Consider the following 22,362-nt stretch of genomic DNA (forward strand, 5'->3'; position numbering starts at 1 on the left):
TGTTTATTTGAGTGAAGAAGAATAAAAAGACTAAATATTTAGTCGAAAGCAATGAAACTGCTAAACCCTCGTTTTCTCAATTCCTCTTCCGCAGCCCTTTTCTCTCTCTCTTTAAACCGCTTCAAATTCCCGCCTCTCTCCGCCCACTCCCTGCTCCGGCGCCCTAATCCACAGCTCCAGCAGCTGCGCTTTAGTCAATTCCGCGCGGGAGCAGCAACAATGTGCACATCGCCGCCGTCCGTTCACGTGAAGGACCGAATTGATCTGACGCCGAAGGAGAGGGAGATATTCGACCGTCTCCTGCAGGTCCTCCGCCACTTCAAACTACAAACCCAGCTCCGCGTCGCCGGCGGCTGGGTTCGCGATAAGGTTCTATCAATCACTCGATTTCACTTATTTCTTTTCCTAATTTTTGTTTCCCTGCATACCTATTTTTGTGTGATTACTTGTTAGTTAGCCTATGAGCGGATTGATCGTCAGTGATAAAGAAATTGCAGCTGCAATTCTGATTCTGATAATTTCCATTAAGAATGTGAAAAGGCGACTTTTGGTTTTTTTTGCTCGCTTTATGTTTGATATTATGCTTCAATGAGTTTTTTTTTTGTGATGCTGTAGCTCTTGGGGAAAGATTGCTATGATATTGATATTGCATTGGATGATATGCTGGGGCGTGAGTTTTGTGAAAAAGTGAACGAGTACTTGTCGTCTGAAGGCGTAGAGATTCATGGAATTGGTGTGATTCAATGGTGAGTTTCTCTGCTTTGTTATCTGGCTAAGTTCTTCACACATCCGCTTAATTTCGATTTTATGTATAAATGGAGTGTCTGCATTGACTAACATGATAGATAGAAATAATATAGGCTAATCTGCCATTTAATTTGATTGGATAATTAATTTAGAACTCATTTGTTCATATGATCCTTGGAATACGCAATCATATGGCTCGAAACCTTTTTCCTTTTCTTTCACATCGAAACCCCCACATGAAAAAGTTTGGTTTTGAGCAAGTTAACCTAATGTTGTATTTCCACGATAATGGCAGCAATCCTGATCAGTCAAAACATTTGGAAACAGCAAGGATGCGTCTTTTTGATGTATGGATCGACCTTGTCAACTTGAGAGCTGAAGACTACAGTGGGAATAGCCGTATCCCAACAATGGTACGTGCTTTATCTGTAGGGAGGTGTTTAGTGTAGTATCTAAGATGAAATTTGTAAATAAATCGTATTGTTTCTACAGAGGTTTGGCACTGCTAAAGAGGATGCTTATCGGAGGGATTTAACGATCAATAGGTACTTGTCCAAACACTCCCATTTCGATTGCATCTCATGTGTATTCGTATGATATCTGTATACTGTTTCCCTCTTGATTTCTTGGTTTCCCGACTTGGTATGTAACAGCTTGTTCTACAACATCAATACAAGTTCGGTTGAAGATTTTACGGAGAAAGGTAACACTACAAGTTATGTTTGCCCTTTCGCCGTCCCACTAAAAATGGCTCATTCTAAAAAGGAAACTTTGTTACACACAAAAAAAGTTACTTAAATCTAGTGTACCATTATTTTACATGCAAAACACTATTTTCTTAATATGTGTGCCCAAAAGTTATATTGGGGTGTACGAGTATATTCTTCGAACCTGATATTGCTAGTATGACTGCTATCACTGATGTCTCGTCGATTAAGTGTTTCTTTCATTAACCATTTGTAGGCATCGAACACTTGAAATCTGGGAAGATAGTAACCCCGTTGCCTCCAAAGCAAACGTTTTTAGATGATCCCCTACGAGTTCTCCGAGCTATACGGTTTGGTAGGCCAAAGAAAACTTCTGCTCATCTCCTCTTTCTTACATAATCAGCACTTAATACGTTAGGATTTTCCCTGATTTTAGGTGCACGGTTTGGATTCTTGCTCGATGAAGAACTGAAAAAAGCTGCTGCAGACGATGATGTCATAGCTGCCATTGCTGGCAAAATTAGCAGAGAGCGAGTTGGCCATGAGGTATACTTTAACACGCATCTTTTATTGCTTATTAGAAGTCCAGAACTAAAGCTCCATTATTGTCTCTCTTCACGCATTACACAGATTGATCTCATGATGTCTGGCAACGAACCTCTGAAGGCGATGCTCCATATTTCCGAGCTGCAGCTGTTTTGGGCTGTATTTAGTCTTCCGCTTAAAGCGGAGCCTCCGATCCCAGAAGGATGTGAGAGGTAATCTCCTTAATCAAAGCCTTCTAAGTGCTCCACTTTTTGTGTCACACACATTCCTATACCACTTTCATTTTTTCATATATTAATTTTTTTTTTAATTTCAGTTTTGTTTGGTTGAATTTTGTATCAAGGATAATTTTAAGAATTCCAACTTTTGTCAAATAAGTGTCAATTATGATTGATTACATCGTAATTAAATTATAAAATTATTAATTTTTTGGCAGGACATCGTACATATTATTCATTTATGATTTATTATCCCTTGGATTTGTATTTATTGGTTTATGTTACATGACTAGGCTTTGTGTTGCTTACATGGATTCAGCGTGGAGGCTTTTGCAATTAATAGGGCCCTCTTCGATTGATGTGAGTATTCAATTTATAAGAAGATGAATTTACATTATTGTTAAAATTTGTTGGAACTGCTAAGGTTCTAAGAAGTGAGGGATGATAGTCAAATAATTAATCATTTTTCCCTTGTGTATTTGTTTTCTTTTTTTAAAAATGTTTTAGGACAACCATTTGCGGCTGTGCTTGTATGCTGCATTGCTTCTTCCATTGAGAAAGGCTGTTTACGAGGAAAAGAAAGGGAAGAAGGTAAAATAAGTTAACTCGTGTGTGTATAACTCGTTTATTAATTGGGTTGGGTGCTGTATTTCTAATAATTTTTCCATCTTTTAAACAGATTCCTGTTGTTAGCTACATTTTTCGCAGTTCGCTCAAGCTGAAGGCTAGTGATGCGGAAACGGTATGGTGTTATTTTCTCTAATTATTTTGAATCATTTAAAGATTTTTAACATTACATGAATAGCAATTGTCTCGGTGCAGGTTTTGAGCATGCATCTCGCAGCAGAAAATTTCTTGTCCTTGATCCCGTTGATCATATCTGATGAGAATTTACAAGCTCTTGAAGTAGACAAGAAAAGTGTTACTATCGACGTTCCACTCCCATCAAAACGCAGGATATTGACCGGTGAGATGATCTCTCTCATTTTCAAGCCCCGATTTTGTCATTCTCTAGATGTATCCATGGTGCATGTGTTAGAAATAATCCAAACGGAGGGATAAACATCTAATTATGTGGATTGGGATTTCAATCACACGTTCAAATTTATGATGCATAATAGGGTTGCTACTTCGCGAGATCAAGGAATTTTGGCGGCCTTCTCTGGTGCTTTCGTTGCTCTTACACCCCCAAGATATCGGTTTGAGTGAAAATTCTTCAAACAAGGATGCAGAATTGAACGATAGAAGGGCACTATATAGCAGGGTAGAGAATGCAATTCTTGACATGGGTAAATTCTTTTCTTCTAAACTATTTTATCCATTCGTAGATAAAGTTTCGTCCCTTCAAATTATTCTGAAATTTTTGCATCTTTCGATGCAGGACTCGACAAAGTTTGGGAGCTGAAGCCACTAGTGGATGGTAAACGAATCATGGATATATTGCAGATAAAATCGGGAGGGCCTATCATTAAAGAATGGGTAAAAACGCCTTTGCACCTCTGTTTTTTGATTTGTTAAGTCAGTATAAACTACAAACTGTGAAACATGATGAATTTCACTACGGAAAATGATAGAACTCAAGAAAATGGAGTTTTCGTCCCCTATGAGATATTGAACCCAAGACCACGAATTCATTCAGCGAAGTGGTGAACTCATTATTGAAGATGATCTTTCACAATCTAAGGACTGAAAATGTTTCCTAGTTTAGTTTAAATTTGGTTTTTATTTGATCCGATTCCTCGTGGCTTATTATGCAAGCTAATGACTTTTTTTCACGTTCCCTTCTCGTCAGCAACAAAAATTGCTACAGTGGCAGCTCGCACATCCCTCCGGATCCACAGAAGAATGTGTGGATTGGATGAAGGAAGCCCAATCAAAGCGTGCAAGAACAGAGTAACTCGTTATGCTATTTCCGTCCGTTGAAAGCATGCGTTTTTTTTTAAATGGAGCAGATGGTATTAGAGTTTATGTATAGAAGGTTGGCTGAAGAAGACAGTAACTAACTGTTTTAGATAAAATTATCAATATTACAAATCTAGATTAGAACCTATGAAACAGAGGAATTTTGGAAGTGACATTTTATTTCCATTCTTGATTGAAATTGGAAATTGAGTATTATGTGGAGATGATCTGAGAAATTGTGATATTGATGCAAGTTTTTCTCATCATATTTTTGTAAAAATGGCATACTGCAGATTTCTTCTCTCCTTTTCTTTACATTGAGTAAGAGAGAAAGAGATATTGTTGCCATGAAATAGTTATCGAGATAATATGATTTTATAATAAGTGTGATTTCATTTTTCATATGCTATCATTTTCACATTAAGACATATCATCGAACATGTAATGTCCTTCCAAGCAACCTCATAAAAAAGGTTAAATAAAAGTCCAAGTACCTATTTTTATTACTTCATTCCAAATGGAACACTCAAATTTTTTTGTCAAATGGCACAATCACAACAGAATTTACTTTTTCTTGCCTTTTCTCCATCTCGATTCACACTTTCACAAATTTCCAGCTCGAGAAGTTCTGCTTTTCAAGAACATTTCTCTCAGGTATCATTTACAAGCTTCCAAAAATCGGGGATGCCGTAATCTGTCTATTTTATTGCATATAATTGAATGTAAATCAAGAAATGACTGTTTTTCCTTCATGATTATATTTGCCGATTATCGCTTTTATCCATTTAGAATCATTTCTCCTGTTCACACACAACAAAGGGAAAAGGTTGAATCTTGATACCATTCGCCCACTAAAATCCAAAATTGTTGATGGATATCTCATGATGATTCTTGATTCGGGTGTTTGTTTTGGAGAGAAGGTTATTTTGTGATTAATTTTGAATAAAATTCACCAAAATGGTCAATTGCTATTGTCATTACATAGATGACAGAGTTTAGGACAATTGCAAAAGCATATACTTTTATTTTCTTGTCCAAACACCAACAAGAAACTCTGTTTCCATCACCTCTAGATATCTATATTCTATACATGTGTTGTTTGATACTTCAAAGCATTACTCACAGCCTTGAACTCAGCAATGGATGCTGACACGGGGCGCCGACGGCTCCCCAGGCCGCGCCTACGAGGCGCCACATGGAGAGAAGCCTTATCCCGGAAGCAAAGCCGCCTCGTGGCTGAGTTTCTCCGGAGAAACTCTTCCTCGAAGCAGGCTGATGCTCGAGGAGAGACCGCGTCTCGGGATCCGAACATAGAGGTTGGGATTCAAGCAAATCTTTCACATGATTTGCTCTACCAGATTTTCATGTTGCTCCCTGCTGAATCCCTCTTTAGGCTGCAGTTTGTGTGCAAGCAGTGGTTTGGTCTGATCAATAGCTCGATTTTTGTGTCGAGTCATGCTCAGAAGTCGGAGACGGTCTTGATATCTCAGCAGATGGCCTTTTGGCCTAGAGGGTGTGTGGGGATGCCAAAGGCCTACTTCCATTTCTTGAGTTTGGATGGTTTGAGGAGTAGTTTTGTGGAGTCGAGTGTGGATGATTTAGGTAGCGTTCGAGCAAGCTATGATGGCTTGATTCTCGGATTTAATTCGAGGAGGAAGAGATTGTTGCTTATGAATCCTGTAACCGGGAAGTATGTTGGTCTTCCATTAGGTGTTTCATGTCATCATTTATGTGAATCATTTGGTATAGCCTTTTGTAGTGAGGCGAAAACGTACAAAGTCGTGCACTTGTTCCGTGAGGTGTTGGGGGGTGTTGGTTGTGAGATCTTGAGCGTTGAAACGAGGAAATGGAGGAGAATCGAGGAGCCACTTGAATTGGTTCGGACTAGGCAAAATCCGGTGTCTGTGGGGGGATCACTGCACTGGCTAGGAGCTAGGCGGACACGTGATTGCTTCATTTCCTTGGACGTGTGTGATGAGAAGTTTGTCACTAAGCAATTGCCCGTGAAGAGGGCGTGGGGAGATAGACTGGTTGAGATCGCGGGGGGTCTTGGATTTGTGAGCCGTGTAGAGGTTAATGCGTTGGAAGTGTGGATTCTGAGTGATTTGGGAGGGGAATGTTGGATCAAGAAGTGTAGGATCGATTTGAGGGTAGATTTTGTCCAATACTGCGTCCCGGTTTGTAGCCGGAGAGACGGGAAGGAGATGGTGCTTGAGTGCGTGAAAGGTCGCTTGTGTGTTTACGACTTTGGTAGGGAAGAAATGAGGCTCGTGAGTTCGAGTTCGGGATCATCGGATGGTGGTGATGGTGAGGAGCCATGGCTTGGAAAGATAAATAGGCTTTATTTACCTCATTGGAATACGCTTGTATCATGTGGTGATCAAAGTGTGATCACATAATTGTTAAAATGTGTATCAATAGAATTGTCAAAATCGATTATACTTTATCAATATTTTGTTAGTCGAGTTATTTTTTTAGTTTAGTAAATTTTAGGATAATTGAGTTATTTTTATGTTTAGACAAAAAGGTTTCGTGATAAAAAGAAGCAACTTAAATAACAATAAAAATGATTTGGAAGTGTCTTGGATTTGAGAACCGTGTAGAGGTTAATGCGTTGGAAGTGTGGGTTCTGATTGAGTTGGATCAAGAGATGTAGGATCAATTTGAGGGCGGATTTAGGCTACTGCATCCCGGTTTGTTGCCGGAGGGATGGGAGTGAGATGGTGCTCGAGGGCAAGGGGGGTTGTGTGTTTACGACTTTGGTAGGGATGAAACGAGGCTCATAACTTCAGGATCATCCGGTGGTGGTGGTGATGATAAGCCATGCGTGATGAGGATAAGTAGGACTTGTATTCCTCACTCGAACACTCTTGTATCATGTGGGTGATCAAAGGGTGATAACACCTTTGTGCTGAACTATATGAACTAGTTTTTGCTGAACTAAATGTACTTAGATGAAGCTTAAATATGAATCACTGATTTTGGATCACTCAATTCACCTAGTGAAAATTTTCATGCTAGTTGTGAGGAAATAAACAGAAAATAGACCAATTTTGAACGTGGATTATAATGTGTAATTGGTAAAATAAAAGAGATAAAAAAAAGTTACTGAAATATTGTTTACGAAAAATGAGATCTAACTTTAGTTTTTTTTTCATTATTTAGTCCTACTAGTATTTGGTTATTTTAAGGGACACTCCAACATTTTAAAACTAATCTATTACCGGAAGTTCTCAAATTGTGAGATACACTCCGTCACGTGCTACTTGATATATTTCTTTTTCGAAGTCATTTGAAAAAATGATACTCTCTCCGTCCCATAAAATATGTTCTCTTTCCGTTTTCGTCCATTATGAAAAGTTATCTAAATTTATTACCATATAATAAGGTGGGTCTCATCCATTAGCACTGTTTTAACTATCTTTCTCTCCATTTCTCTTAATTTTTCAATTTTGTCTTAATTTTTGTGCCATATCATATGCCCATGGTTTTATGGGACGGAGGGAGTAATAATAATTAAAGTGGAGAAAAGGTAATCTCTTCGTCCACAAAAAATAGTCTCATTTGTGGACGACATGAGTTTTAATGAGAATTAGTAAAGTAAAAGAGAATGAGAAAAAAATAGATAAAGTATGAGAGAGAAGAAAAAGTGAGTAAAATAAGAAAGAGAAACTCTCCATTTTAAGAAATAGGACTACGTTTTGTTGATATTTCAAAATGACAAAATAAGACTATTTTTCGTGGACAGATGTATCTATTATCATTTTTTTAAAATGACTCCGAAAAAGAATTGTGTAGCATGGGATGGAGGTAGGGATGGGTCGATACGATATATCGTATCGAAAACGTTGTATCGTGTATCGTATCGAAAATATCGATATGAAAGAATTTCATATCGTTATCGTATCGAAAGTTTCGATATATCGAACTTTCGATATAAAAAAATTTTGTATCGTTATCGTATCGATATTTCGATATATCGTACCGAAATTCGATATATAGTTAAATATAGATATATATCGTATTTTCGATATAAAACGATATATCAAGGAAATTCATATCGTTATCGTATTGAAAACTTACGATACGATATCATATCGTATCGTATCGAAAATTACGATATATCGAAAATTCGATAATTTTTCGATATTTTTCAATACGATACGAGCGATATATCATTTTTTCGGTATTTTTTCCCAGCCCTAGACGGAGGTCGTAGTATTGGCCAACCTAACTCATCAAAACAAATTCAATTAACCGGCTAAATTCTTCCTCATAAAATTTGGTGTTAGAATAGGAAATAATTGTAAAATTTAAAATTTACTAAGGGCATTTCAGTCATCAGTGTTGTTATCCTGTGTTGGAACTTTAAAATAAACACTCGTCTTGTTAGAATGGATCATAGAGGTTGAATCAAAATTTAACTAAAGTTGGAATAATCTTGTTGGAATATTATTAGTTTATTTTGGTTGAACCAAAATATGAAGTCATAAATAAATCAAATATTGGCAAAGTTGAGGATTATATAATTTATATTGGTTTATTAATGAGTAAAGGCCAAATGTGGTCCCTAACATATGGCCGTGTTATCAATTTAATCCTTAACATTATCTTTTTGATTATTTGGTCCCTCACAAATAAACTCGGACCCGAATCGGTCCTCACTTAACAGAACCGTCAAAAAATAGACGATGACCGCAATTTGACTATATTAAATTACTAATGGTAATTAATTATACCTAATTATAATTCTTTTCCTATTAGCAAAATTGGAGAAAAGATAATATCAGTTGCAAAATGAAATGAATAATTTGTAATTTAATAGCAATTAAGAATTATAATTAGGTATAATTAATTACCATTAGTAATTTAATATAGTCAAATTGCAATAACCATCTATTTTTTGACGGTTCTGTAAAGTGAGGACCGATTCGGATCCGAGTTTATTTGTGAGGGACCAAATAATCAAAATGATAATGTTAAAGACCAAATTGATAAAACGACCATATGTTAGGGATCACATTTGGTCTTTACTCTTTATTAATTGAAAATCATATCTCTTGTTCATACACAACAGAGGAGGAAAAATATTGAATGTTGCCACCGTTTTTCCCATTAGAATCCAAAATTCTTGATGGTTATTCTTGATTCGTGATTAATTTTTTAATAAAATTCACGAAAATGGTAGATTGCTATTGTTTAGGACAACTACAATTATATTGTCTTGTCCAAAACTAACAACAAACTCTGTTTCCATTGCCACTATCTCTATCTATATATATACATTTGTTGTTTGATACATCAAAGAATTACTCACAGCCTTGAACTTTCTCTCCGACAATGGATGGCGACACGGTCCGCCAATTTCTCCCCAGGTGGCGCATAGGCGCCACCTGGAGGGAAGCCTTAGCCAGGAAGCAGAGCCGCCTCCTGGCTGAGTTTTTCCAGAGAAACTCTTCCTCTAGAGAAGAGACCGTGTCTAACACAGAGGTTGAGATTCAAGCAAATCTTTCACATGGCTTGCTCTACCAGATTTTCATGTTGCTCCCTGCCGAATCCGTCTTGAGGTTGCAGTTTGTGTGCAAGCAGTGGTTCGGTCAACTCAATAGCTCGATTTTTGTGGCAAGTCATGCTCAGAAGTCGGACACAGTCTTGATATCTCAGCAGATGGCATTTTGCCCTAAAGGGTGTGTGGGGAAGAAGCCAAAGGCCTACTTCCATTTCTTGAGTTTGGATGGTTTAAGGAGTAGTTTTGTGGAGTCGAGCATGGATGAGTTGTGTAGCGTTCGAGCAAGCTATAATGGCTTGATTGTCATAACTAATTTGAGGAGGAAGAGATTGGTGCTCACCAATCCTATGACAGACAGGGGAGTATGTTGATCTTCCATTAGGTGTTTCATGCAATCATCTATATGACCTCATTTGGTATAGCCTTTTGTAGTGAGGCCAAAACATACAAAGTTGTGCACTTGTTTCCTGAGCCGTTTTGGAGTGTTGGTTGTGAGATTTTGAGCGTTGGGACGAGGAAATGGAGGAGAGTCGAGGGGTCTCTTGAATCGGTTCGGATTGGGCAAACCATGTTGTCTGTGGGCGGATCACTGCACTTGCTAGGAGTTGGAGATTGGTGTGATTATGTTGTCTCATTGGATGTGCGTGATGAGAAGGTTGTCGCCAAGAATTTGCCCGTGAAGAGGGTATGGAACGATACGCTGGTTGAGATGGGAGGGGATCTTGGATTCGTGAGCCATGCCAAGGTTGATGCATTGGAAGTATGGATTTTGAGTGAGGAATGTTGGATCATGAGATGTAGGATCGATTTGAGGGGGGATTTAAACTACTGTGTCCCGGTTTGTAGCCGGAGGGATGGGAGTGAGATGGTGCTTGAGTGCGAAGGGGGGCGATTGTGTGTTTACGACTTTGCTAGGGATGAAACGAGGCTCATAAGTTCAGGATCATCCGGTTATGATGATGATGATAACGATGACGGTGATGAGGACAAGGAGGAGCCATGATTTGCGATGATGAATAAGATTTATATTCCTCACCGGAACACTCTTGTATCATGGGGTGATCAAAGGATGATCATCTAATTGCCAAAATATGTATCAAGAATTGAGATGTTATTTTATTAATCTGCTCCCTCCGTTCTACGGAAGATACCCCTTCTTAAGATGGCATGAAATTTTACGTGACTTTATTCTATGTGTTAATAGGAGAGAGTAAAGTAAGAGATAGAAACTAAAGCAGAGATAAAAGTATTTCTATTTTTAGTGTTGATTGAGATAATCTAAAAAGAAAAATATATCCTCTTAATCTTATTAAAGATGGAGGGAGTATTTTTCATAGAGGTGTCAAAAATGGTATCTTATTAAAGATGGAGGGAGTATTTTTCATAGAGGTGTCAAAAATGGTATGATTGTTTCCATTGATAAGGCTGTCATAATTTTGGATTATTGTATTCTCAACTGGTTAAATGACTTAAAATATATATTATTATCAGGTATTATCTAAAATTATGATTCCATTTTCCTAAAAAATAATTTATTTTCCCTCCAAATAAAGAAAAATCAATTGGAGATATCTCTTTATAAGACCATAAAAATTGACGCTCTCAAGTCAACAATGCTGTTGTAGCGATCTTCGTTCACAAGCCATCGCCATTACGCCTCTGAGAAATCAAAGCCGGTGATTTTCACTCTTACCGGCGTGCGATCGAAGAGAGAGAATTACATCGACAGTTTTTGACAACTCACTGAACTCCAATTTACTGTAAACAGGTAAATTTTGTCAGTAATCGGCTACGAATTTTTTTTGCTTTCCATTAACTGAGACGATTTGTGAAATTGGGCCTTCAGTTGCTTCCATTTCAGTTTTATCCGATGATTACGCCGATATAATGTTTTCTTGTAAGCTTGATCTCCTTTACTTAGCTTGAATTTTCATCAGTTGTCTCCTCCTTCTTTTTCCCCCAATTCTGATTGTGAACTGAAATTAGGTTACAGATGTATCTGCTGCGGTCAAAGATACGTTTTTTTGCGTCGTTTTTTCTTCATTTGATTCAGAAACTAACTATATTTTGAGCTGAATTTAGAAAGTGGAGTACTACTCTACTTCTACTTCATAAATATGCCTATTTTGGTGGTCTAGTTCTAGTTGATTGTCTACGAATAATGAATCTATTTATGACCTTGATTTTGGTATTGTTTAAAATTTATCTATGATCTCATCGTTATTTATTTTTTAAATTTATTTTGGCTGAATCAAAAAAGTCATAAATCAAGAAATAGCAAAGTAGAGTGTAATCTAAGCTTCTTAGATTGTTACATTGTTATGTTTATAGAGTGATGTTTAGTTTCTTCTGTCAATTGAAGTGACACGATGAAGAAATCCGCCACGGGCGAAAAGACTAGCTTGCTGAAGTGGGCGGAAGAAAGAATGAAGTTGAAACGGGAGCTCGAAGAAGAGAAGAGAAAGCAGCAGACAAGCAAGGAGCCACGGGATAGTAGTCCGGTTGCTGTGCCTTATCTCCCTGATGACTGCATTTTCCACATCATTGTCCGGCTTCCTCTTGAATCGCTACTATCATCGAGGTTTGTTTGTAAGGCCTGGTACCGGATTGTCAATCGTCCTGATTTTGTTGATTCCCATCTGAAGCGATCAAGCGTTGGATTGATATATTTGACCCCGGCTGCGAGGGCTGCCTCGTCTTCTAATGGTGGGAGCTCCTCAGCTGTGAAAAAAGACGAGTTTAATGCCGATGCCAAGGTTCTAGGGTTAGACTCTGTTGCTGTACTTCACTGGCACCTTTTCAGCCCACGTACTCGGTTTCAGATCAAGTATTTGGAGATCGGAGGTGCCAAAAGCACGATAAAGGAGTACAATGTGACTTGCACCGGCCACATCAAGGCGACGTGCAATGGCTTGATCGTTCTTGAAAAGGTTGTGAAAGGGAGAGGGCTAATCGTGATGAACCCTGTCACGAGGGAGGTGGAAACAGTTCCTTTGGGGACTATGTGTGACCCTCACCGTGAATCGTATGGATTGGCATTTTGCCGCGAGTTGAGCAGGTATAAACTCGTGCACTTGTTTCAGGATGCCTCACAGTGCATCGGGTGTGAGATTATTCACATCGGGAGCAGGACATGGAGAGTCGTCGAAGGACCCCCTCATGGATTCATGGGCTGGTTAGGATATGCCCCGGTTTCCGCCATAGGAGCTCTGCATTGGGTTCCCAATGTTGATCATAACGAGCACATCGTGTCAATGCCGTTGAAGGATGAGGAGTTTGTCAAGATACCTCTCCCCAGCACCGGTGGGATTCACGATCGCGTTCTTGAAATAGATGGGAGTCTTGGATTCGTGTCTCGTGAGTCAGCCATCCGGATTTGTGTGTGGATCTTGAAGAGTTTGGGAGGCGAGGGTTGGGCGAAGCAGCACAATGTCGTGTTGAATCGCGCGAGAGATATGGTTCCCCGCTATTGCGTGGGAACAGGTGGCGAATTGGTTTTCGAGCATGGGGAGCATCTATATGCTTATGATAGAGGTTCGCGGGTTATGAGGAAGATCAAGGCGAAGAACGAATGGCGCCCTTCGCCCGGCTGCTATTTTCCTCATGTGAATAGTCTCGTCTCTTGGAAGATCTAGCAAGACGAAAACAAAATTGGAGTGACGAACTCATGACTGAGCGGCTGCAAAGATCTTAACCGCGTACGGAATAATAAGTAGGGTGTAAACGTGTACTGATGAAGTGAAACACGAGCTTTAATATCGAGTTGCTAAATTTTCACACATAAATCTTGATTTACAACAATGAAAATTCTTGATAGAAAAATAACATGAATTAATAATTGAACAATTTATTCAAACAAACGGCAATCAAGAATCAAATGTGGCCTTCTCATTCATTAAAATGCAGCTGAGGCCGGCTTGGGCGCATCGCCTTCGACAAAAATGTCGAGAAGCTCATCGATCGTAGTGAATTTCATGTCTGGATATAGTACGGAAGCCTCCACGTCGTTCTCTGCAAAATCATGGCTTGTCGTCGTGCCTTTTATGAAGATGCCGTGGAGGATGGCCACCGGTATGTTCTCAGGGTCCGGCAGCTCTGTAATAAATGTAACATGAAAATGTAACAGAGAAAACGGATCAATTTAAGCCTATAAACACAAATCAACACGATTAATTCATTGATTAATCGACTTACTTTGTGAAAGGGCCTCGACTTCTTCTTCATGAATGTGAATCTTTTTGAAATTCCTTCCTGATTTCTTCTCCCACATTGAAATTAATTCCGTTTGTGTTAGTATGTTAGTTGGAGGTTTGTATATCAAGGTGCGGTTGCACGCTCTCGGATCATTCGCAGCTTTGATCGTGCAAAGCCCGATGTCGTCTTCATAGGTCATCACAACTAACACAACAAAAAAAGGTGCGAAAAAACACACCAACTTTCGATGTAAAAAAATCAAAGTTAAAAATATCTCGAACTTATATAGTCTCGTAAAAAAATTGTTAGACTTTGTAAAATGTTTTATTTACATCTTGCTTGACATATAAGTTAACTTGTCATATTGTTAGGTGGATCAACCCAAATTTCTTTTTACCCCTGTTAAACTAACCTGACAAGCTGACTCACTATAACATTGTTGAATTGTGTTAAAGCATATATAAATAAAAAAATTTCGCAAAATTGTGGGGCGCAAAACGGGATTAACCAGCACGAGTTCTTACATTTAGCTTTGCCGTCGCCATAGACAGTGATCTCCTCGTTGTCGGGATGGTAAGGGTGGAGCAAATAGTTGATGAAGTAAGCTCCACAGCAATTTACACACACATAAGTGTAAGGAATTTTTGCTTCTTCAATGGCTCTTCTGATTGTCCTCTTCTTCTCAAGAACTGATTCGAATGGTGGCAATACACTAATTTCTTTATCTTCATCCACCCCATAACCGGACGGCAAAAATCTCTACAAAATGAATAAAAAATATGTATAGTAAAATTGAGATGAAATAAGTACAAAAAGCTATACATTTATAAGTGTCATATGTAATTTTTATTGTTAGACTAATGGTATCTAGGATCGATAATCATTTGATTAAAGATGAACGAGTCTTATATCGCTCGACTACACAAAGGTACTAATATACATGATTTTTTTTATTTTTTTTTTTGCACTGAACACAAATAAAGCAATATATTGGAGTTGGAACATATTTTTATTCAAAAAGAATTATTGATTTAAATCTTCAAATACTTAGGATGTAAGAAACGTTATTCATTTGATGACGTTTAAGTAAATTTATGATTTTAATTGATTTTATGTATGGATCACTCTCTTTTATATATAAGCACACAAAACAAATAGGGGAGTATATTTTTAAAAAATCTTGAAATATGGAGTAGTAGATATTTTGCAATTAAAGTAGTACTAGTAACCTATCTAATTTTAGCAAAGAATATCCATATGGTTATATCATTTGTCGATTATTGAATGTCATCATGTCATGACGCAAATGTCACATGAAAATCTGAAAAGTATAATTAAATTTTAGCACTATCTATCTTTTCACATATAGTAAGAAATTTAATTTTTTTAACTATCTATCAGTATTAGTTTAATGAAATTAATTAAGTACTACTATTCATTGAGGGTCTAGTTTAATTTAACCGTGATTAAAACATTGAAAATTGCAAAAACATGGTACTGACGATTACTCAAAAATAAAAGCTTGCCTCAAATATTGACTCTATAGGGTCCATTGAAAATTGTAGTATATGATTTTTATATGAAATTTTATTAATTTTTTACGAATTTAAGTATATAAAATAGATGTACCGTCATATCACTATAGACAGTCCATGGACCATGTCGACTGATATCAGCCATAATTTATTAAGATAGTGCAACAATAATTACATCGCTTCTTTTCTCTCTATTTATCAAAAGTCCCACATGAATAGAAAAATCAAGCTGGCCGATAAACTTTATCCGCACATAAATATAAAGATATTTTGTGAAGAAGAGAAAATAATTCTTCCAAAATCAACCTCATTCACATCTGATTATTAAATAATGTTTTTGATCTCAAGTGATTATGGAAGTAAGAGAACTCTCAAAAAATTATAGAAGGTAGAAATTTTCATTAGGTATGCTATGGTTCGTATACAGATTCTTAGATGGATTATAGATCGTAGCATAATCTCGAGTTTCAACACACACACACACAAAATACCTTAATATTTCCAGCAACCTTGATAGCCTCCAAAATCTTGAGCTGGTCAAGAATTTGAGGACATGCAACCGCAGATATCACAACATCAACCTCCTTTATCACTGAAACAAGCTTCTCATGCTCGTCAAGCATTCCCTGCAAAAAAGAGGTGGATGCACAAAATTATTTTCAACGCTGTTAATAAAATTAAGTTTTTTCCAACGGGGAATATTAGAGGTGCGTAAAGGGGACAACTCTAGCACCTCCTTGTAATCTGTCGGTAACTATATTTACCAACAGATTTTTCTAGTTCCTGAATCCGTCACTACTTGCAAACACATTCTAAGTTTCGATAGAGAGAGAGAGGGAGAGAGAGACCTTGACAATGATGGCTCCCAAGGATTGGAAGTGGTTGAGGAGGTTTGTTTTGGAGGAATTAGGTCTTGAGAAAACATAAGTAGGGTGCCCTAATTTGAGGCTTGCTCTAACAATGTAACCCCCTACATAACCACTCCCTCCAACTATGAGGATTTTGTTTTTGCTCTCATTTTTCTCCATTGATGGATGCAATTTTATGCCACAATCTTCACCACGAATTTTGCTCTTGACTTATGCAAGTTGTGGTTTCACATGCATAATCCATGTGTATTTATAGCCAAGGGATATGTATTTGGCTCCACTTATTACATGCAATCAATAGAGTTAGTTACATTAATTAGCCTTCACATAAAATTTGAAACATTTACATAGTATATAGCTATAACTCGTTAGTGTTTTGTAATGTTAATTAGGGCGAAGAAAATCACATGGATTTCATCTAAATATAGGATCAATCATAGAGGTAAGGAAATCAAAATCATCAAACATGGTTCCTATGGGCAAATTTTCGTTTAAATCAATTAGTTGCCATGACTTCTGGTCGGTCCCACAACTTTTTATGTTAGAACTTAAAATCACGAAGTTCCCGTTTTCACAATTGTCCAACAGCAAAATTTTCTAGTTAGTAATAATGAGATGGCGCATACATAAGGAGCACGAACGTAGACTAAACGGGGTCGTTTGTTGATTTTACGGAAAACATGGCACGTCACGTACTGATCTTCCCCCCTCCTTCAATCCCTATGCAAGTTGCTCCATTTGCTCTCCCTAACCCTATGCAAGCTGCCACCAATATCTCCCTACCCTAAGCCTAAATATTGGAACATATTCATCTTCTTCACTCCTCTCTCTCCCCCTAACCCTACGCAGCCACCTGACGTCTCCCTAACCATATGCAGCCGCCTTCGACATCTAATCCTACAGCCAACGGCAAGTTGTTGGGGCTGCTTTGCCGACAAGGAACAAATTTGGAGACAATTCATCAAAATCAAACTTTAAATCAAAACCAACACATGGTGTGCAGAGAGGGCAGAGAGGAAGATAAACAGGCTCACGACACCCCAACACCATACTCCCGTGCAACAACTTTATCTCACAGCAGATGGTGAAAGACCACCAAAATCACAGTACATACGAGCTACTTCAATTCTTCTACAGCTACATCATCACCACTTATGTTGCTTCATACTAATACTAATCGAACTTCAAACATTCACCACGACCGTTTATTTCAGATGTTTTGACAGTGCTAGTATTCGAGTCAACAATTTATAACAAAAATCTGATTTCTTAGGGAAACCAAACTTATATCCACATACCAACAACACTCACTATGATCAGCAATGGTTTTTTGTGTGATATGATTTTCTTACTAAACAATTCACACAAATTCACTCACACAAGTTTCAGAGATTCAGCTTTCTTATACAACCCCCAAACATCATCATCTTATGCTATAGGGTATCAGTTCATCATCTTCATATCAGTTGAAGTTCCAACTTTACATACTAAGAAGGTTATATTTCAAATTTCACCAGCAGTCAATGACAATTAGGCCAAAAGCTCATACCGGATTCCCTATGCTAACTCAAGATACTCGACACAATTTGATCACACGAGATTAATCTGGCCCGGTGGCTGTGGCAAGCAAGAACAGAGCTTCTCAAGAATAAAAAATCAAACTCTAAAGGCAGCATATGAATCGAGCATGTGCAGAAACCATAGGGAGTCGAAAAACTCAAAAAGCAACCATCAGCTATGTTCAAACCTATTTTCCCCAGCAAACTACTGCTCATTTTCAATTTCTCATTATCCTAAAACAATCACAAAGTCCTAAACACTGAAACTCATCAATTTAGCAGTAGAGATCAACGTTGAGGGGATTAAATGGCAAAATAACATATGAGAAATTCATCAATTGAGCTGTGAGATCATACAAAACTTTGAAATTCATCCAAAATGCAAAACAGCAAAACCCTAATTAACAGAGCAATCGCCTCCAAATTATCCAATTAGACGCAATCAGCAATCAAATCAAATCAAATCTTCGTATTCCAATCGAATTTCCAGTAGATTTTACAACATTTCCGACAATCGCAATCACAAAATAACCGCTTACAGAATCATCGAGCGATTAAATCGATGAATCACCGACTCGTCGAAGCCTCTTCATGATCGTGATCGTGATCGCACTCGGCGTCGGAATCGTCCTCGTCGAAAGGCTTCTCCTTGTGGAAGATGCAGCATTTTTTGGAGCTCTTCTTATTCATAAACTCGTTGTCTACGGTTCCTTCCTTCCACGACACCTTCTTCTTCGGAAGCTTCAGTTTCAGCACCAGCGAGTCCCTAATCTGCGGATGCTGGTTGGAGGAGGAGGACGTCTCGAGGGCCGTGGTGGTCGCCGTAGAAGGGGCGGTGGAGGTCGGTCGCGCCATTGTTGAATTACGTATTTGATTTGGTTCCCAATTTCACCTTAAAAGAATATTGTTTATTTCATTTATATATGGATCAATGTTTTTAATAAAAAGGGATGGTATAATAACAATATTAATAGTATGTGCACATACTCATTTTATTACAAATATAATTGAAAAAGATTCCATATCAATATACATTTTAATTTACAGTATTGCAAGCAAAGTCCATCAAAAACACTAACACTACGTAAATTAAATTTGTCAACAAAAAATAGAGTAGAAACTAAAATCAACTAGCAAGCAGCAAAAAAACACATACACATTGTAATATCATATTCTCCTTCTCATAGAATATCTCAAAGGGGTGCGTTATATTGCTATCTATTTAAGTTGCTAACTCTGCTAACTCATCCATACAGTGTGTTAAAAATGTGAATACGGTAACATCAAAATGTCAACACATAATTTCAAACACATTATATTGGAGTTTAACATTATATTGAAGTTTAACAAAATTATGTGTTCACATTTTGATGTCACCGTGTTGACATTTTTAATCCACTGTATTGATGAATTAGCAAGTTAGCAACTTAAGAAAGTTAACAATTGATCACACCTCTCTCATAAAATATATACACTTTTCATTTTCATATGTCCCAAAAAAAATATGAATATTTTTATTTATAAAAAAATATCTTAAACTCATTAATCATATACATCAATTTATTTACCATTTGTATCATAACTTACTAAGTACTCTCTCCGTCCACCATTTAATGAGTCATTTTAACTTGGCATGAGTGTTAAGAAATTGTTTGATTTTGTGAAGAAAAGTAAAGTGAGAAAGTGAGTTGAATGTAGGACCCATTTAAAGTACTTATTCCGTCACCATAGAATATACACTTTAGGTTTGGCACGGGTTTTAATGTATGTAAAATTGGTTAGTAAGAGAGAAGTAGAGATAAAAAGTAATTAAAGTATTGTTAGTGGAGAACGGGTCCCACTTATTAGAGAGAAAAGACTTTCCAAAAGTAGAAAATGCATATTTTTGTGGAACGGACTAAAAAGGAAAGAGTACATATTCTTATGGGATGAGGGAGTATTAATTTTATATTGGATTGTGAGTGTAAAATATTGGTGGGATATGAGATCCGTATATTAAAAATGGAATAAAGTAAATTGTTAAATCGTAGATAAACTAAAAAGACAATGATTCTTTAAATCATGGACGGAGGGACTACTTTTCCCAAAATTTTGAACTAAATTAATCCTCCAATATTGACCAAAAGCATTTATAGCACCAATTCAAACAATAAATAAATAAAATATAAAACAATCTTGATTAATTTCGACAACTCTACTTTATTTGTAGATACTATCACTGCTAAATTAAACCATCCAACCAAATAAATCAAAACTACAACATTATATTGTGATCCCTTGATTTAGTATCTGTTTGAGGGTACAGAATAGATGGCTACTTCTTCATGCAGCTGCACCTCGGTGAATTTCAAAGCAGCATCTTTCAATCCAAACAAGCCCTTAGATCCCTCTCCCAGTCACCTCCTCCTCCCTATTTCCAAGCTCCCATCTTTGTCTCTTCGTTTGAATCAAAATATATCAAAAACCCATTTCAGGAAATCCAAAGCTGATCCATGTTTACCGGTAAAGATTCTTTTTTTTTTTACTGTAATGAAATTGATTTGGGTGAAATTTTGGTGATTTTGTGGCTGAATAATGAAAACAGGTTGTTGCTTCTGGTGAAAGATGGAGCCTTTGAGGGTAATGATATCAGGAGCCCCTGCTTCTGGGAAAGGAACTCAATGTGAACTCATTACTAAAAAGGTATTTCTTGTTTTAGTTTTGAATTTTTTATGTTTTTTAATTTTTTGATTGGCGTTTTGGAAATTAGAATTGTGATTATATGAAATATGAAGGTGAATGTTATGCTACATACTTATGCAAGCACTATTCGTGTCGTAACAATGAGCACCATTCTCGTTTAATACTGGTTAATTGTACGTAACTTACGTTTTACTTATGTGAGCACTGTTCATGACGACGAGCATTGTTCTCGTCTAGTCGTTCTTTTATTAGTTTGTATGTTTGTTTCGATTCTAATATCCGTCGTTATTAATTCTATAAATTACATAGAAGAAACAAAGGTCAATTCGTTCTCGTTTTTAGAAGACCGTGAAAGACAAAGTAAGAGTTCAAACAGTTGATGTAAACATAATAGTAGTTATGACAAAATCATTTTCTCTAATCCAATGGGATGTGTGAGTTATGTATTGATTTATATACATTCTTTCTCATGTAACATAAGCATGTTCGTTTTGTTTTTACTTTGCAGTATAATTTGGTACACGTTGCAGCAGGAGATCTTCTCCGGGCTGAAGTTGCTGCAGGGACTGAAAACGGGGAGCGTGCTAAGGAATACATGGAAATGGGGAAGCTTGTTCCAAACGAGATAGTTGATGCGGTAGCCTTCGTTTATATGTTGTTCGCTTCCACAAACGAACTCACCTTCGTTGCTGGTTGCAGATGGTTACAGAGCGGTTGTCAAGGCAAGACTCTCAGGAGAGCGGCTGGCTTCTTGATGGATATCCGAGGAGCGAATCCCAAGCTAACTCTCTCAAGAATTTCGGTTTCGATCCAGATATCTTCATTCTTCTCGAAGTGAGGCTCTACTGTTGGTCTTTGTAGTCTTGATAGTGCCTACTTTCGTATGTTTGTCGAAATTCTTTATTCCTCGATGCTTTTTTACAGGTGCCTGAAGATATCCTCGTTGAAAGAGTTGTCGGTCGCAGACTAGATCCGGTCACCGGGAAAATATACCATCTCACATACTCTCCCCCGGAAACAGAAGAAATCGCTGCACGACTCACTCAACGCTTCGATGACACTGAAGAAAAGGTTTGCAACTACACATTTGTATTTCAACTTTCAGCGTTTTCTAAAAAAATGTCCCAAACTTTGCCAAAACAATTGATTTACGTTGTAGTCAGGTTGTCGGATTCTTAGGTAAATTATAGTTTTTGGAAAATGCCGAAAGTTGGGGACACGGAACGAGATCAACCCTTTATCTTCTGAATGTGACACGGCTTTATCTTCGTTTTTTAGGCTAAACTGCGTTTGCTCACTCACAACAGCAACGTGGAGTCTGTGCTTTCGTTATACAACGACCAAATAGTCAAGGTGTGATACGAGATCGAGTAGAATCACTAGCGTTCGTTGTTGAGTTTCGTTTCTTGCATGAGCAGAACCATACCGTTAGCCGAGAACCTTATGTTTTACTCCTTAATTGCAGGTGGACGGAACCCTCCCTAAAGAGGAGGTGTTCTCACAAATTGACCGAGTTTTGACAGAGCTTCTTGCGATGAAGGAAGCCTCCTTGGGCTCACTGGCTGCATAAGACCGGTTCTCGGGGGAAATGGAGCCAGATTCGGGCGAATGGGAGGTACATACATATAGAGAAATATGTTAAATTTATCATGTTTCATTGCTTTGGGATGATGGGGAAGAATAAAAAACATAGATGAAGCTATTCGAGTTAGTGTCGTTGCTGCATTTTTCTTTGAAGCACGTGCTGCTCGTTGTCGACTTCTTCAAGACTGCATTCATCGATGTTTCCTAATCATTTGTGTGCGATTGATAGGAATGAGATACTATGAACGTATTTATATGTCCACTTGTGGACCAGAATCTCGTATTTAGAGACCGTGTCCCTAACTTCAAT

At 37.6% G+C, this 22,362-nt stretch overlaps 5 protein-coding genes and 1 pseudogene across 7 annotated transcripts; 4 read left to right on the forward strand and 2 right to left on the reverse strand.

Moving 5' to 3' along the window:
* The first annotated feature begins 51 nt into the window (after positions 1 to 51).
* LOC125207212 (tRNA nucleotidyltransferase cca2) lies at positions 52 to 4,342 on the forward strand. The gene is made up of 15 exons (XM_048106457.1): positions 52 to 369; positions 616 to 746; positions 1,043 to 1,160; positions 1,240 to 1,292; positions 1,401 to 1,450; positions 1,711 to 1,809; positions 1,891 to 2,000; positions 2,085 to 2,212; positions 2,512 to 2,578; positions 2,726 to 2,809; positions 2,898 to 2,960; positions 3,041 to 3,185; positions 3,340 to 3,507; positions 3,600 to 3,697; positions 4,011 to 4,342. Exons 1-15 carry the CDS (start codon positions 52 to 54, stop codon positions 4,113 to 4,115), a joined length of 1,737 nt encoding a protein of 578 aa, XP_047962414.1. The 3' UTR covers positions 4,116 to 4,342.
* A 316-nt stretch (positions 4,343 to 4,658) lies between these two features.
* LOC125207214 (putative F-box protein At5g52610) lies at positions 4,659 to 13,408 on the forward strand. The gene is made up of 3 exons (XM_048106458.1): positions 4,659 to 4,774; positions 11,255 to 11,397; positions 11,992 to 13,408. Exon 3 carries the CDS (start codon positions 11,999 to 12,001, stop codon positions 13,262 to 13,264), a length of 1,266 nt encoding a protein of 421 aa, XP_047962415.1. The 5' UTR covers positions 4,659 to 4,774; positions 11,255 to 11,397; positions 11,992 to 11,998; the 3' UTR covers positions 13,265 to 13,408.
* Positions 5,260 to 6,519, forward strand: LOC125206742 (F-box protein At5g49610-like). The gene has a single exon (XM_048105977.1). It carries the CDS (start codon positions 5,260 to 5,262, stop codon positions 6,517 to 6,519), a length of 1,260 nt encoding a protein of 419 aa, XP_047961934.1.
* On the reverse strand, positions 13,364 to 16,467 carry LOC125207215 (eugenol synthase 1-like). Of its 3 annotated transcripts, none has more exons than XM_048106459.1 (5): positions 16,207 to 16,459; positions 15,850 to 15,984; positions 14,348 to 14,582; positions 13,824 to 14,027; positions 13,364 to 13,733 (listed from the first exon to the last, which is right to left on the reverse strand). In XM_048106459.1, the coding sequence occupies exons 1-5, from the start codon at positions 16,384 to 16,386 to the stop codon at positions 13,525 to 13,527; spliced, it is 963 nt and encodes a 320-aa protein (XP_047962416.1). In that variant the 5' UTR covers positions 16,387 to 16,459; the 3' UTR covers positions 13,364 to 13,524. The 3 variants fall into 3 exon arrangements, with proteins under 3 accessions (XP_047962416.1, XP_047962417.1, XP_047962418.1); XM_048106460.1 differs by having other exon boundaries at positions 13,364 to 13,724; positions 16,207 to 16,454; XM_048106461.1 differs by having other exon boundaries at positions 13,564 to 13,740; positions 16,207 to 16,467.
* A 1,768-nt stretch (positions 16,468 to 18,235) lies between these two features.
* Positions 18,236 to 18,691, reverse strand: LOC125207217 (protein phosphatase 1 regulatory subunit INH3-like). Its single transcript, XM_048106464.1, has one exon. It carries the CDS (start codon positions 18,639 to 18,641, stop codon positions 18,354 to 18,356), a length of 288 nt encoding a protein of 95 aa, XP_047962421.1. The 5' UTR covers positions 18,642 to 18,691; the 3' UTR covers positions 18,236 to 18,353.
* Positions 18,692 to 20,096: 1,405 nt separating this feature from the next.
* Positions 20,097 to 22,339, forward strand: LOC125206743 (annotated as a pseudogene).
* Positions 22,340 to 22,362: the final 23 nt, after the last annotated feature.

Source organism: Salvia hispanica, chromosome 2 (genome assembly GCF_023119035.1).
Source record: "Salvia hispanica cultivar TCC Black 2014 chromosome 2, UniMelb_Shisp_WGS_1.0, whole genome shotgun sequence".
In the NCBI taxonomy this organism is placed as follows: Eukaryota; Viridiplantae; Streptophyta; class Magnoliopsida; order Lamiales; family Lamiaceae; genus Salvia; species Salvia hispanica.

What these genes read in the sequence shown, in the direction of transcription:
- LOC125207212 (XM_048106457.1), top strand. Translation starts at nt 52, where the DNA reads ATGAAACTGCTAAACCCTCGTTTTCTCAATTCCTCTTCCGCAGCCCTT. An exon ending in ATAGCCGTATCCCAACAATG is followed by an intron (nt 1,161 to 1,239) that starts GTACGTGCTTTA and finishes TTGTTTCTACAG; the next exon opens with AGGTTTGGCACTGCTAAAGA. An exon ending in TAGGGCCCTCTTCGATTGAT is followed by an intron (nt 2,579 to 2,725) that starts GTGAGTATTCAA and finishes AAAATGTTTTAG; the next exon opens with GACAACCATTTGCGGCTGTG.
- LOC125206742 (XM_048105977.1), top strand. Translation starts at nt 5,260, where the DNA reads ATGGATGCTGACACGGGGCGCCGACGGCTCCCCAGGCCGCGCCTACGA.
- LOC125207214 (XM_048106458.1), top strand. Translation starts at nt 11,999, where the DNA reads ATGAAGAAATCCGCCACGGGCGAAAAGACTAGCTTGCTGAAGTGGGCG.
- LOC125207215 (XM_048106459.1), bottom strand. Translation starts at nt 16,386, where the DNA reads ATGGAGAAAAATGAGAGCAAAAACAAAATCCTCATAGTTGGAGGGAGT. An exon ending in TGGCGACGGCAAAGCTAAAT is followed by an intron (nt 14,028 to 14,347) that starts GTAAGAACTCGT and finishes TTGTTGTGTTAG; the next exon opens with TTGTGATGACCTATGAAGAC. An exon ending in AGTCGAGGCCCTTTCACAAA is followed by an intron (nt 13,734 to 13,823) that starts GTAAGTCGATTA and finishes TTCATGTTACAT; the next exon opens with TTATTACAGAGCTGCCGGAC.
- LOC125207217 (XM_048106464.1), bottom strand. Translation starts at nt 18,641, where the DNA reads ATGGCGCGACCGACCTCCACCGCCCCTTCTACGGCGACCACCACGGCC.